This window comes from Caloenas nicobarica, chromosome 11 (assembly GCF_036013445.1).
Source record: "Caloenas nicobarica isolate bCalNic1 chromosome 11, bCalNic1.hap1, whole genome shotgun sequence".
In the NCBI taxonomy this organism is placed as follows: domain Eukaryota; kingdom Metazoa; phylum Chordata; class Aves; order Columbiformes; family Columbidae; genus Caloenas; species Caloenas nicobarica.
In genome coordinates, this window is record NC_088255.1 from 9,387,114 (window position 1) to 9,401,400 (window position 14,287).

General features: G+C 35.1%; 1 protein-coding gene across 1 annotated transcript in view; it reads right to left on the minus strand.

Moving 5' to 3' along the window:
- The window catches only part of ERC2 (ELKS/RAB6-interacting/CAST family member 2), a 400,553-nt gene that overhangs the window by 187,141 nt on the left and 199,125 nt on the right, over positions 1-14,287 (minus strand). The window contains exon 15 of the mRNA XM_065642652.1: positions 7,027-7,162. Within this exon, the coding sequence (XP_065498724.1) occupies positions 7,027-7,162 (136 nt within the window). The remainder of the gene's footprint in view (positions 1-7,026; positions 7,163-14,287) is intronic.

Genomic DNA, 14,287 nt, shown 5'->3' on the forward strand with positions numbered 1-14,287 from the left:
TGGGATAGTTCTAAGAATAAAGTTCATGTTAGTTATATATATACTCCTATAATGCAATACTCCAGACAAAACAAAGTACATGACAACTACATAGAACAGTTGTACTGATAGTGTTTTACCCACTATTTTTTTTTTTTAATATATATTATAACTGGTTAGAAAAGCAGACAACCGAACACTGAGTCACTTCTGTCAGCCTACCAATTATGACAAAGGAAAAAAGATTTAAGAGACTGTGAGTCTAGTAGAAACTGATTGTCAAGTGAAATTTTCACAGATTGTCTATGGGGACATTTTATAACAAGAGTAGCTTTGGCTTCTGGGGATTACACTGCACAATGAAAACAAACGTCAAAGTAAACCCCAAAGAAAAAAAACACTTCTGGTATTGATCCTCAGACCTACCAATCAACCTTCCTGCCCTATGTAGACTCTCAGATACTTTTCTTCATCTGAAACCTTTTAGGAATATTTTCTTCAACATAAACTACTGGCTGAAGTTCAACACACATTTCAGCAACACATGTGGAATTTATCCACAACTTATGGAACTTTTACAGGCCAAAGAAGGAAAACTTCTATGTGTCCATCCATGTTTACAATCTGACTTTATATTTACATTATGTTAGAAATCTGAAGATAAGTACGCTAGCTGTGTCTTCAACAGTCTTACGTGTGTTTGAATTGATTAGTGTGATATTTGTAAGTATGCACTTGTAATCTGGTAGTCAATTTTTAATATATTGCAGTATATCATCACAGACTTATTTATTTTTCTATTACCCACTGCCTGAGTCTCTGCTTCAAGAGTTTTTTAATAGATTGGTTATCAGTGTGTCACAGAATAGACAGTTAAATCCTACATTTTCAAAATGTCTGTTAAAAAAATTATGTTCAGCTACATGAAAATGACTGCTTTAAGATAATGCAATTCCTGCTTTTTTCCTAGATATTCACAAGAGGAAAAAGTTCCCTGAACTGTGTGAAATTAATAATCAGCTATACATTTTGCTGAGGGCTGGACATTTTAGAGGAATTGTCGTTATTAGCTATACTCTGTCTTGGCAAAATCCAGCTATAATGAGAGAAGCAGAGAAATGCCAAAGGAAGTACCCACGAACATATCAATAATGAACAGAATTGTACAATCTACTATGCTAGGTTCTCTCCATTTGCTACTACATAACTCTTGCTTTACAAGGGTAAAATGATTTGATATGTACATGAACACTAATCTTCTTACAAATTCACCAGACTTCAGCTTTACCACTCAAAGACGAAACTTTACAGTCATAAAGGAACCTACCATTTGAATATAGAAGCACACAAGAATACTTTAGTTTTCAAGCAACAAATTGAAGAGGACTCTGTAGATGTGTTATGGAAAACTACATAAAGTATTGATTTTTACACTACTTCATATGTTAGTTCATTAACCTAATACACTATATACAGACCACTTAGCCGAAAATTCAAAAATTGCTCACTTTCACTTGGAATCAACTCCCTCATTAAAAAGTATTTGCAGCTGCTTGAACAAATGTATCCATTCCAAAAAATTACACTTTAGTTAGAAACTTCAGAAAGAAGCTTGCTGTTGAAAATACTCTTGCATTGTCTACAATATTAAATAGGATACTACAACACAAGACCATCACAGTTTTTGATCTTAAATGTCAGGTGCATCAATAATCTCCTGTTTTAATTGTAGAAAAGTTAAAGTAAGGTTTTAACTCACTATAACCATGATAAAGATAAGTTTCTATTCTACATTTTCCACAAACAAGTCCATGGGAGCTTTAAAGGGAGACCTTCATTCTAGCTGTAGCTTACTCCATCTTCTGAATTTATCACTTGACTGGTTCCAAAACTTTGTGATTCCTTATTAACTTACACAAAGACTGAAAGACTTGTTGCAGCCACCTCTTACACGGACGTGCAAAAACCACAGCTTTTGTTTCAAAATATTTGCATCTGATAACAGAAATCTTAGCAAGAGATAAGATCTTCACAAGCATTGCAGGCCATATCTTATCCATTCTCTTATCTCTGTACATATTTCCAGAAGTCCATCTCCATCATATCTCATTTGTGTGTTCTGATTGTTCATCATATTGACAAAGGAAAATCGAGAGCAGTCACCTATTTCCCCTTATTCTCTGCTCAGAACTGAATGAGAGGGAGGGAGCAATTCTACTCATCAGAGCTAGACTACGATGTGCATTTCACACGTGCATGTTGTGGAAATCAGAGAGGAATGGTGTAAAAAGCAAAATCCCAATTTTATCGCCATCTTCCCCTACAAAATGACCAGCCTTCTGAAGACAGAAACATACAGAATCTGCTCAACACTCGGCATTATTAAAGCCTTCCAGAGAGGTGTAGGTCCACCTTTGGATGCATGCTTAAACTGGAATTCACTTTTAATACCACAACTTCTGATTTAAACCTCTTAAAAGGTTGAGTTTTTTCACTACATATGTAATTCAGCACTAATAAATACAAAGCTGTGTGTTTATGCAATGAATTCTCTCCTGCCTTATGTCAGCTACGTACATTAATGCCTGTCTCCGTAACAGCCGTGTTTCCTCTGTCTCTGAACTGATTACACTGCTCTGTTCATTTTTATTTGCAAGACTTCCCCAGCTTCCTCTTTTTATTAATACTACAGTTTCAAAGTTTTTGAGACAAGGCAGTAGGAAATACACTGCATTAAGAGAAAAATCATAATAATGGCAGGTATAACCCTTGTTTAGGCCATTCTTCTGCTTTATTTTAAAAGACATGGACATAACATATGGCAGTGTGCTATGTCTTCAGTATATTTTGCATTTCTAGAACTACTATGGAGATGAAAATTATATGCTGAATCACAGAGTGAAAAATAAAGTAACGAATCCAAGTTTAAGGATTCATGCTGACTGGCTGTGAAATCTCTTGGGAGTTATTTTTAGTAAGATACCACAGATATTCACACAGCAAGAATCAGACAGCAGTAATATTAACTAGCCAGTTTTTCTCTCTCTTTTAAAAGGACTTTCTCCTGATCATATTTTATTCATTACCTAAGGCTAAATTTCCAGCCAGCGCAAAACTATTGAAAAACTAAGAATTCTTGCCTTGCCTTGGTATGTCCAGTGACAAACTAACACTCACGTGCTGGACTCTGTGAGATATTTAAACCTGGAAAAACGTACATGTGTACACAATCTGCTTCACAGCACTTCAAGGCTTAGAGGATTGGTCAAGCTGCCTATGTATGATATTTGAAATCAATGAGAACTACACATTGCCTCACTCAAAACCAAGTTTTTAGTGAAATATCTCCTTTTGGCATATGGATTTCTGCCCAAAGAAAATCCAAGCTACCTGAAAGTGAATTGTGACAAATAACCCAAGCATTTAAAATACTAGGAGAGTTAAAGACTTTTCCAGAAGATAAACCAGAAAAAAAGGCAGAAACACCCAGAAGGCTCTGCAGATCAGAGCAGAACAGGGTATTAAACTTTTCAACTTTGTTTTCAGGCTCATTCTTGCACAACTCTTGTGCCATGTATGCAGTTTGCATAAAGTTTCCACAGAACAGTGTTTCTGGACTTAGTACAAATATGATTCCATAAGGTTCAATTCACGTATTAAATCGATACTTTACATTTATGAAAAGCATAATCAAACAAAAGCATATACTTAATTTCCTTTGAGGCTATGCAATGAGGCATATGGGAACATTATTAAATGCACATTCTTATTGTTTACTCTGGTGAAAAGAAAGGACCTTGTTGTTGCTTTTGTTATTACAGCAAGCTTAAAAAACAGAATCAAAACCAAACCCACTCGAGTTCTCGATGTTATGCAAATGTTTTCTTTCCCAATTCTATTAAGGTAACAGTGTTACTGGAGCAAACATGTTCCATACAAGAATGCATCTCAGGAAATAAACATGTCTCACATCTATAACATTTCTAGATGCTGCAAAGAGGTTTGAGGAATTATGCACAACTTTATGACACGATACCTTTATATTCCTTAGATCAGCATTTCTCAAAAATCCTTATCTTTTTAAAACAGACAAAAAAAGAGAAAAATGAAGTCATGTTAGATACACCATTCTCAAAAAATTTCATGATAAAGTGTTCAAGGGCCAGCTCTCCTGCTGTTACGCTTTATGTAATATATGACCATCACGTTTGGCAAGATTTGCACAGGTCTGCCCTTGATTTGTGGAAGGAAAAAGCAGAAAACCTCACAACTATTCTTCATTCCCAAGAATTAATCTGAAGTCTGGCTCCCTGATGTTTCCAATTTTACAGTGATCCACATAACTCCCCAAAACCACACCTGAAGCATCAGTCACAATTCCAGCTGATAGCTGAGGGAGACCAAAGTGAATGACCATCACAGCAGTGGCCCTGGAGTGCTGTGAGATGGGGCCATCACAGACTCAAACTTGACCTGCAAGCACCGGTGCTAGGATATGAACCAGCTTTGAGACGCTTTTATCTGAAAACATAGTTAAAAGTGTAACAAATATACATGACGCTACAAGCCTCAGAAACTAACAGAACCTGTTGAAGCTTCAAAGGAACTACAGACTTCTGAAGGTCTTCAAAGCCACCAGAAAGCAAGTGGGCAGCTGAATGGGTAGAGCTTCAGCCCCTACTTGAGCTGTATTAAAATGGATGACACTTCAACTGATTGCTTCATCTTGCCCTGAATGACTCCCTGAATGGTCCGTGGACAATTATACCAGCTTTCTTATTACATCTTTTCCAGTACTTCTGCAAAAGGGATTGAGACTTGGCTGGAGTGAATGCAATTTGACTAATCTAATTGCTCTTCAATTCTCAGCTGAGCTTATCACAGCTAGCCAACGGCCAGCTTATCACCGCTAGCCAACAAATACAATCATTACATCAGGCCAGAGAATTTTAGGATATACTTTACCCTAACAGCTCAATACATCACTCACAAATGTAACAAGTACACTAGAGAAACAAATACTGTGTGTTAAAAATGCCTATAAACATAAGGTGTTCCTACTAAGCATTGCAGAAAGTATTATAAACAGTGACAAGAAACGGTCGTCAGATCCCTACGGTTTACTAAGATGTTAATTCGATATTTATTGAAATACCAATTAATTTTCTTTTTAATTAGCAGATGCCTTGGAATCCCAGAAACTTGTTTTCCAAGGTAGATCATATACCTGACATCATGTGTCTCCCCACAAATCTTGCCTCACTTAAATCCTCAGATCACTACTGTTACAACATTTTATTAAATCTATATATTTTATATAAACTGAAATTTAGTATCAAGAGTTATCAAGTATTCTACTCTGTCAGATTATTCATTTAGTCAACTCTTTTAGGCCAATTTGAATTCGGTATGTGTTCACATCACTAGAAGAACTTCAGTTTACATTTTGCTTCCTGGGGAAAGAATTGTACCATTAGATTGGCAGGAAAGTAAATAAATTTATCTATTACATAATGCATTATATGTACCCTTTTGAACATGCACATGATTAAGTTCAAATCTGGAATACTCACAAATGCAGCTGCATACTCGGACCCACGGAAAGCAGGTGTGTTTCATCCCTGCACCCTAGCATTTGTGGCTAAATATTACAGGAGTAAACATTTATCTTATGCCAAATACGTGAAATCGTCTTATGTGACCAGGTACAAAAGCCTCAAATCAAAATCACCCTGAAATAACAAGCCACAGAGGCCAACAAAAATCATAACTGCATCCACCAGTGCACTTGATCAAACTTTTTAAAAGGAAAAACTTGCATTTTAAGACATACTTGCTTTTCAAACAACTTAATGGAGAAGGAGGTGTTTTTTTAAACAACTCTTATGAAAAAAAAATTCCTTTGTATACCAAGGCTAATTGACTGGAGCTTTAGAGTTGGTTTGGCTATTTAACCAGACAACCACCTACTTATCAGATTCATATAAGCACAAGAATTGATGTTCTCACCTAATATTTATAACTACCTTACACATTGAAACAAATAAACCATACCAGTGAAAAACTTTAAATCAAAATACCCTCCTAACAGCAAAATAAATGTACATCAGGGTCATGTTAGCTCCACTAACTAACTATTTGCTTGCAAGGTTCACTATGGCATTTTTGTAGAACTAAAAGTTCTTCAAATCTTGCAATGATAAGGAAACCTCAGGTTCCCAATGTGTGAGGCAGGGACTTGTTTCCATTGTATGGAAGTAGCATCATGAGCTTTTACTGAAACAATGAATTTTGTGATTAATTTTTGAAAGAAAACCCTAAGGAACTTCCACAGAGAATAACAGGTCCTTCACCACACAAGAACAACAGATACTTGTTGTACAACAGACACTGTGTTGAACAACATGCCCCAGATACTGCCACTTAATCTTGTGAAAGAAGCAATGATACAAGGACACAGGTTAACAAGCCCATTTTGGAAAGGCTCCCTTGAAGATATCTGTCTCCTGCACCTGCTAGACCAAAGCAATTCTGTATCTCAGTTTGCTGAGGAAGGAAAAAGCTCCCAGATGTTCATCAAGTTTGGTTGCTTCTCTCCATCCCTCTCGAATCACGTTGTTTCCTTAGGGATTTACTTGAATACACCACATTGCTTTAGAGTCAAACGTCTATCTGCAACTGAATATCTGCAGGTATTTTATGGCTCAATCTGTAAAGTCTAACAAGCCATTTTCATGCAGGTGGATTTGCCTCCTCCATGATCCATGCAGGGACAGCAGTATAATTCACTAAAGAACCTTAAATGACTGACTTTCCTTTAAATATAAGTAAAATAGTCCTTGTGAGGACAGGGCTTCAAATTCTATTGCTTTTTCCTCACACTAAATATTAATTATTTCATGGGCATGACTGAAGTCACTAGCGCACCCTCTGGTAGGAAAGGAGAAAGTCATCAGCTCTTTGTGGGAACCTACACCCTGTAAGACACACAGCGAGAGAGTGTACTTTCTTCAATGATTTTAAAACACTGTCGAAAAATAAACTCACTTGTAAATGTTGAGAGTTGTCAGTCATATTGTCCTCTCGCCTACGAACTTCTTCCAACAACTGTGCATTCTTCTTTTTCTCCATTTGCTGATTGTGCTTCAGATTGGCAACCTTCTTGTTTTGGTCCTTCATATGTCTAGGAATTGTATATACATATACATTAGTCTTAATGACTGCAATCACTTCTTTTTCTCTATAAATTAACTGGTGACTATGACACAGGACATCGATTCTCCAACAGATACAAGTATTCCAGGTATCAGATGTGAACAATAAAACATCTTGTTTTCAAGATGGCATATCAAAACAGATTTAATACCATCGGATTATACAATGGTAAAGTAATAATTGGGCCTACGAGATCATCTTTTTTTCTTATCATTTGCTCACAAATACTCATACACATTCTAAGCACTATGCAGAAAAAATGTCATTGGAACAGAGGGAGATTATCTGACAATCCTTACACACTTAGTGAATCTGGGAACAACTTCAATGGGTGCTTTAAGTAGAATGAATGTCAAAGCAATCAGAAGGTGAAGGTGATGACTAATGTATGTTGTGAAATTCTGTTTTTGAAAACCTGGACTGCAAATACAATGTTTCTGAGGATTGAAGTGTGACAGGGAAGGAGGTCAGGTCATAAACACGCCATGAAGAATAAAGGATGCCTTTACAAATAGCTTTGTATATAACAAAAATGTTACATTTCTATCTTTTTTAATAATGATACTTCCTTCTACAAAAGATTATCAACAAATAGATTTATGAGTAACTTCTAATGAAAATGAAACAAACTTTACCACCATTAGGTATTTTCTTTCATTAAGGCCGTAGTCAAGTGAAAAAAAATATTTTAAAACTGTTGCAATGTTTAATTATCTTTTGCTCTGGATCTTATTTACTAAGTTACCAGAAGCTTTCCTGATTCTGGTACCTGGCATACATCCATTAAAGAAAGAAAGAAAGTTAATTTAGCCTGGCAGGCACTGAAAAAAATATCCTTGCAGTAATGCTTTCTACCTGCCTGGATTCTTAGATATTATTTTCCTGACTTTGACTTTGAGGAATTTGCTCCCTTTTATCTATATAAAAATAAAGTCATGTGCAAATTCCTAATGAGATCTACACACTAATCCTATTTTGGCAAATGAAGAGAATATTATTCAATGTCCAAAAGGATCACTGAAAATGTCTCTGTTGCTTCCAAATCAGAACTTTCAGAAAAAAAAAAACAACAACCAAACATTTCTTGCACTGATTTTATCATGCTAAAGAAACTACGTCATCTTATGTTTACTTCTATCACTGGTTTCTTTGTCCTACCACTGTTTTTTTCACTACTTATTTATAATGAAACTTAGCAAGGAATCTCTAATCAATAATGTTGCCATGGTATTAAAAATTCTTAGAAGACACTTCATTTACAAGTTTCTAGGTACAGTATATAACAGAAAAGCTAACCTATTCTTATTTTAAAAAGGAACTTCAACTTGCCTAGAAAAACGAAAGTGGGTACATCTAATTCAAATAAAAATCTTTGCATTTTAAAAGAATCTACATCAAGCTCACAGATATTTTTTTAAAAATACAAGTATGAATTGCTCTATTTGAAAAATAGATTTATCCTATAGTTGTGTTCAAGAGTTTGCATCAGCCTGTTAAGGCACAAAAAGAGAGCCTGGCCTAACTGATCATCTGTTTAAAGCATCTGTCTCTCAGAGTTATATTTTCATGTTAGAAATAAAATTTGTGAAGACTGTACACACTGTAAAACTGAAAGAATCTCCAACAAGACATTGTTACCAGAAAATAGACCAGTTTCAGAGGAAAAACGGTGGGGGGAGCACCATCCTTTTAAAATCATTAATAAAATCATTTGTGTATTACACAAAACAGTGCAAAACAGTGGCTGAGCCTCTCCAGGTTGAACCATCTCTAGTTGGCAGTTAGTATTTGGAATGCTAATGACTTTGAGACCATAGCCTGTTCTTCCTTAAATGTTATCAAATATTTTTTTATAGTACCCAGATATAGTTCTAATAAACCATACACCGAAGGTTCTCCCCTTACACATACCTCTAACAAAATGACAAGACTCCTATGAAACAAAATGGATTTCCAGCTCAAAGAGACCACCAGTAACGTAATACAGCTGTCTCTTAGGAGATTTCTGACATCATGTTTAAGTCACCAAATTAAGTTCACTTGAGAACAAAAATACACTACACGATGGTCAAAAGAAACCTGCCTACATGAGACCTAACTCAGTAGGCCTGGGAGTATAGGAAAAATCACAAGTATTTTATCATAGAAAGGTTAATTTTCTGAAAAACACAACAGTCTGCCACAGTTAATCAATAATAAACAAACAAGACGACACTGTTAAGAACAGCAGGAATATTTCTGTCAAAGTTGCACTGACAGATAAATTAAAAAAGCAACCAGAAACTGCATGTTCCAGATTAAACCTGTTTCTAGGTCTTAAAGAATATAATGAGTTTAGCTGTTGACTTGTCTCTTTTTTACTAAATTTCCTCAAGAATATGAGACTGATACCCTTTCTTTTTCTAAATCAAATATTCAAATATATGCTAGATGCTCTGTGCAACTCCAACTTAAAACCAGTTCTCTTTCAAGGGCCCATGTCACATAATTGCAAGCATAGACCTAATCAGCCTAAAACCCAAACAAGTATTAGAAAAAATTACTTTCACAGCTTCATATATAAGTGTAGTACTTGGCAGAGATTTTGGTGGTGTCATGTGACTTCGTGCTGTTAAAATATAAAATGGTTTCCAATCTAATGCTGAGTAAAGGATAAATTAATTTATATTTAATCTCTGTAAGAAGTTCAATTTTATGCTAGTGCTAACTGCTTCTTTCATCACCCTTCCCTCTCACAACTTCCCATTTCAGTTTCTGTCTAATGCCACACTGAAAAGTAGAACATGGTAAAGCTGCAAAGGAAAACATCTGGTGCCTGTGATATGCAAAATCTTGAAGAGGGAAATAAAAGAAAGCTGTGTCATAGTCTCTCTCTTTCTCCCACAACCGACTACGTGCCTATGGAAATGAAAAGAAAATGCTACAGTTAAAAAGCCTAAATGAGTAGTTTTGTTTTAGGCCTGCTTTAAAGGTACAGGAGGAGCTCAATAGAGGAAATAAATACAAGAACACATTCCTCTTTTTTTTTTTTTTTTTTTAAACAGCCAATATAATCCTTGATCCAGTACATTTTTTGAGTATGCTTGCTCTGGTATTTTTTCACATAGCTCTGTTTCTAAAATGCTTTTAAATTAAACAGAAGATTAGGGTAAGTAAAAATTATGCATGAAAAATAGAAAAATATTTGGAAACAGTACACAATCAGCACAAAATAGCATATGACATTACCATGTAGGATATAAATATCCACTTAGTTTCCTAGTAGCTATGCTGATATGCATAGTTGAATCCACAGTATTCTTTGTCATGAGGAATAAGTTTCATGTGTTCTGCTACACTGTTTCAATTTAAAGCTATAAGACCTCAAAATTCATCAGACAGAATGAAAGAAATAAAATGTCACTGTTAAAGATATATGTCTGCAAAATCTGAAACGTTTGTTGCATGGGTCTGGGCAGTAGAATTGATCTTACCATCGCACATTATTCATATTCTGGTACTAAAATCTACGCAAAACCCTTCTTTTCCTTTGATAGTCTGCGTGCCCCAAAGCAGTAAGATGAAAACCACAGCTTTCTGATTTTCCACATTGTTAAAGTGCCTTTTGAAGTTGGGTATCTATTATCTTGTACTGAGCTAAATTATTTAACCACTGAACTAGGCATTACAGTCATCTCAAGCTAGATATCATAGAACGCTACACTGCGTTCATAATTTTACAGACTTCATACAACTGGAAAGCCTGTCTTCAAACTCCTTCTAAAGCACCTAAGCCCAGAGCGCACTGAAGTGGTGCCAACACCACATTTGCCTTAAAGAAATGATGTTTCTGAGCTCATAACTTTTAATAAGGAAAAAAGCAGCCTAAAAAGCAGTGTAGATGACTAACACTTTACACAGATGCTTAATCATGGCCAAACATTAAAATAGCTGGTTAACGACACTTTTTCAGATAACAAATTTAAATTTCTGTTTGTGTTCCTATGGTTATAGACTGTCAGCAACTGTTACAAAACATCTATGGGCAGAAAAAGAACTCAGAGTGGAGCTAAGATGTCTTCAAAATAAACCTAGAATGTAAGCACATCTTGAAAATTTAAAAAAAAAAAAGAGAGAGAGAGAACAAGTTCTGTCCTATTCCATAGGACTTCACAGGCAGCTTTCAACTCATTTGATCATTCAATATAGAGAAGCAGCATCTATCAAACACCCATGCCACACAAATACTAGATTAAATACTAGATAACAATGACACTGGAATTTAAGAAAAAAGAGATGAAGAGCACTAAATGTAACAAAAAGTTCTAAATAGAATTTGATTCTTCTAGTACATTAGACTTTCATTTCTAATGAAGAGAAAAAGATTATATAAAGCAACATACTTCTCTAGAAACTGCCTAAACATATTGAACTGAGTTTATTAATTTCTTTAATCCTAGAACAAGCCACTGCTCTGAACTGTAAATGCAGAGTAGACTGCAGCAGTGCTACTCCAGTAAAAACTGCCCAGGCATAAGTCCCCATTCATCCTCTGAAATCTTCATGATCTGAGATAATTTTCAATAATCTTTCTCAACACATAGAATGCTCCACAGCCACTAGTTTCCACCTCAACCAGGCACTGGACTTAAAATCAGTATCTAAACCACAGCAATGCCTGTATCTGTTTTCCTCAGCATCCAGCAGCTTTTTCAGAAAAGTGACCTTGGACTGCCAACACAGGAATCAATAGACTGTAGCAGCTCACATTTCTGATACTGCTGAAGAACCACCAAATTATGACTGCTAAATATTTAAGTACACTTAGATTATCATAGATCCAAACAAACCAGGTGAAGGGAAAAGACAGAGTTCTTATACAGTCCTATGACTTTGTCTCCTATGAAGTCCAGACCAAAGAACCTAGAGCCCCTTAATCTTGCTGTGCAAGCAGCAAGACACCCTTACAGCTGTTTATTCTATTTAGTTTTTAACTGAAATGTCTTTCTAAGAAACAGACATCAGTGTCACAGAGACCAAAACCCTTGACAGCAAAAAGACAAATAACAAAACAGTAGTAGCACTTAGTTCTTGCTAGTATGAATATCACTAACTGTAATAATTACGTTTAACCATGTTCGTTTGTGGGTTTTTTTCTTATTCTTCTGCAATAGCATACAAATTGATCCATCATTCTAACTACAGTACATTTAATTCCTTCAGTCCAACTATTTAATAGAAATATCAACATTTCGTTTCTGCGTATATGTCAGTATCTTTCAGATTTCATTTTACAGTAGTGTGTAACTGTTGTCTAAACTCCAATGCTTTCATCTTTGATAGCTACAGAAAATCATGCTATTCCATTAAATTCCTCCCTTTAATTAGCCCGCTGGGTACCTTGGCCAAAATGCTGGTTATGTCAGCCAAAAATAAGTGTTACATGCTTAGTGTAGCCTTTACTCTATTTCATAAAGATTTTATTTTCCCTCAAAGCATCCAAAAAATGCAGACATGCAAAATACTTCCAAGAGTAAAATCTGTAACATCTTCTAAAGGAATATGTCTCTGTAATGATTTCAATTGCAATAAACAGCATTACAATGGGACCAGATGTCTGAAAGTCAATCAAAAAATTCCCCAGTATGCTAGAAACCTGTATTCCTCAACAAATAAAAAATGAGAGTGTAATAAACTTACCAAACAATGTTTCAATGTTTTCAGGAAAAAAAATAAATACAATTTAGTCAAAACAAGTGATTTCTATAAAATAAGAAAGTCTCAAAAATATATTTTACAATTTAATCCAGTGTACATATTGTAAACAGTCATATCCACCTATTGTTCTAGGCATGCACTAAGTAGAATATTTCCAACATCTTATTTTTTTTTAAGAAACCATCTTTTATCCCTCCTTTATAAATAGTCCATACCTTCTTATAAACAATAATGTAAGTCAGCAATAAAATCTTAACATTTTACTAGGCACTCTGGATCTCAGTGGCTAGTCATGCAGAAGACCTGATCCTGTAAATCCTCTCCATGTGAATGTCTATTCTGAACTACATTACTTCGGTAGAAATATTTCTAACAGTTCAGTTCTCACTATCTTAAAAATGACAGTATGCAGAGGTTCCCATGTGATTTACTCAGTCAAGACTAAAACAACAGCATGAGGGTAATTCTTGAAAATTCAGATCCAACTCCACTGAAACCCGTAAGATAGAATTTCCATTAAAATATGAGCAAAGTATTGTTTCTGGCATTTTCCTGGAATGCAATTTGCTACTACCAATCTATAAACCTGAAAAACAAAGATGGGTTTTGACTCTAGCAAACTGTAAACACCACAAGAGGCAATAAGAGGGTTACTGACAGACACATTCCTGACACAAATATGCAAGGACACTGTTTATTCACTTACAACCCATAGACAGATTCGTCTGGGGAAAAGAGGCATTATCATGATAAGAAAACCTATACTCATGACAGGCTGAAATTTTGATATGACAATTAAAACATAACATACCTCAAATAACCATCATTTTTCTAAAAGAAAGCCCTTGGGCTTGACTGCCGAATTTATTTAATAAGTTAGACTCGAGTCACCCTAAGATTTACCATATGCTAATAAAAAACTAAGTAGTATCTTCCTGTGGTGCCATTTGCGTTTACAAAAACTTTCAGGGCTTTGGTGGGTTTTGTTTGTTTGTTTGCTTTTAATCCAGATTCTATAACCCAAAGAATTACTAGTATCCAAGATGTCTCTTAAAATTTGAAGGTTTTCCTTATTCTTACCCTTTCTTATTTTCTTTTTGTTAAATAATTATCAAGATGATAAAAAATTAAAGAATACTTTAAATGTAAAGACAAAAGCAATCATCCCAGCCTTCAAGAAGTTAATTAATTTGACATAGCCAGCACATCCAATAGAACTGGGCTTTGAAATAACTTATATTATTTCTCCCTTAATGTCAAAATTTATATTAGGGCTACCATTTTTTTTTAATGATGTAGATGATGCTCAGAAGCTAGATTGCTTGTACTTTGAGGCCAAATCAGTCATCTAGCTTTATGCCCTGATATAAAATGTCAGAGAGTAATGATCATTTTG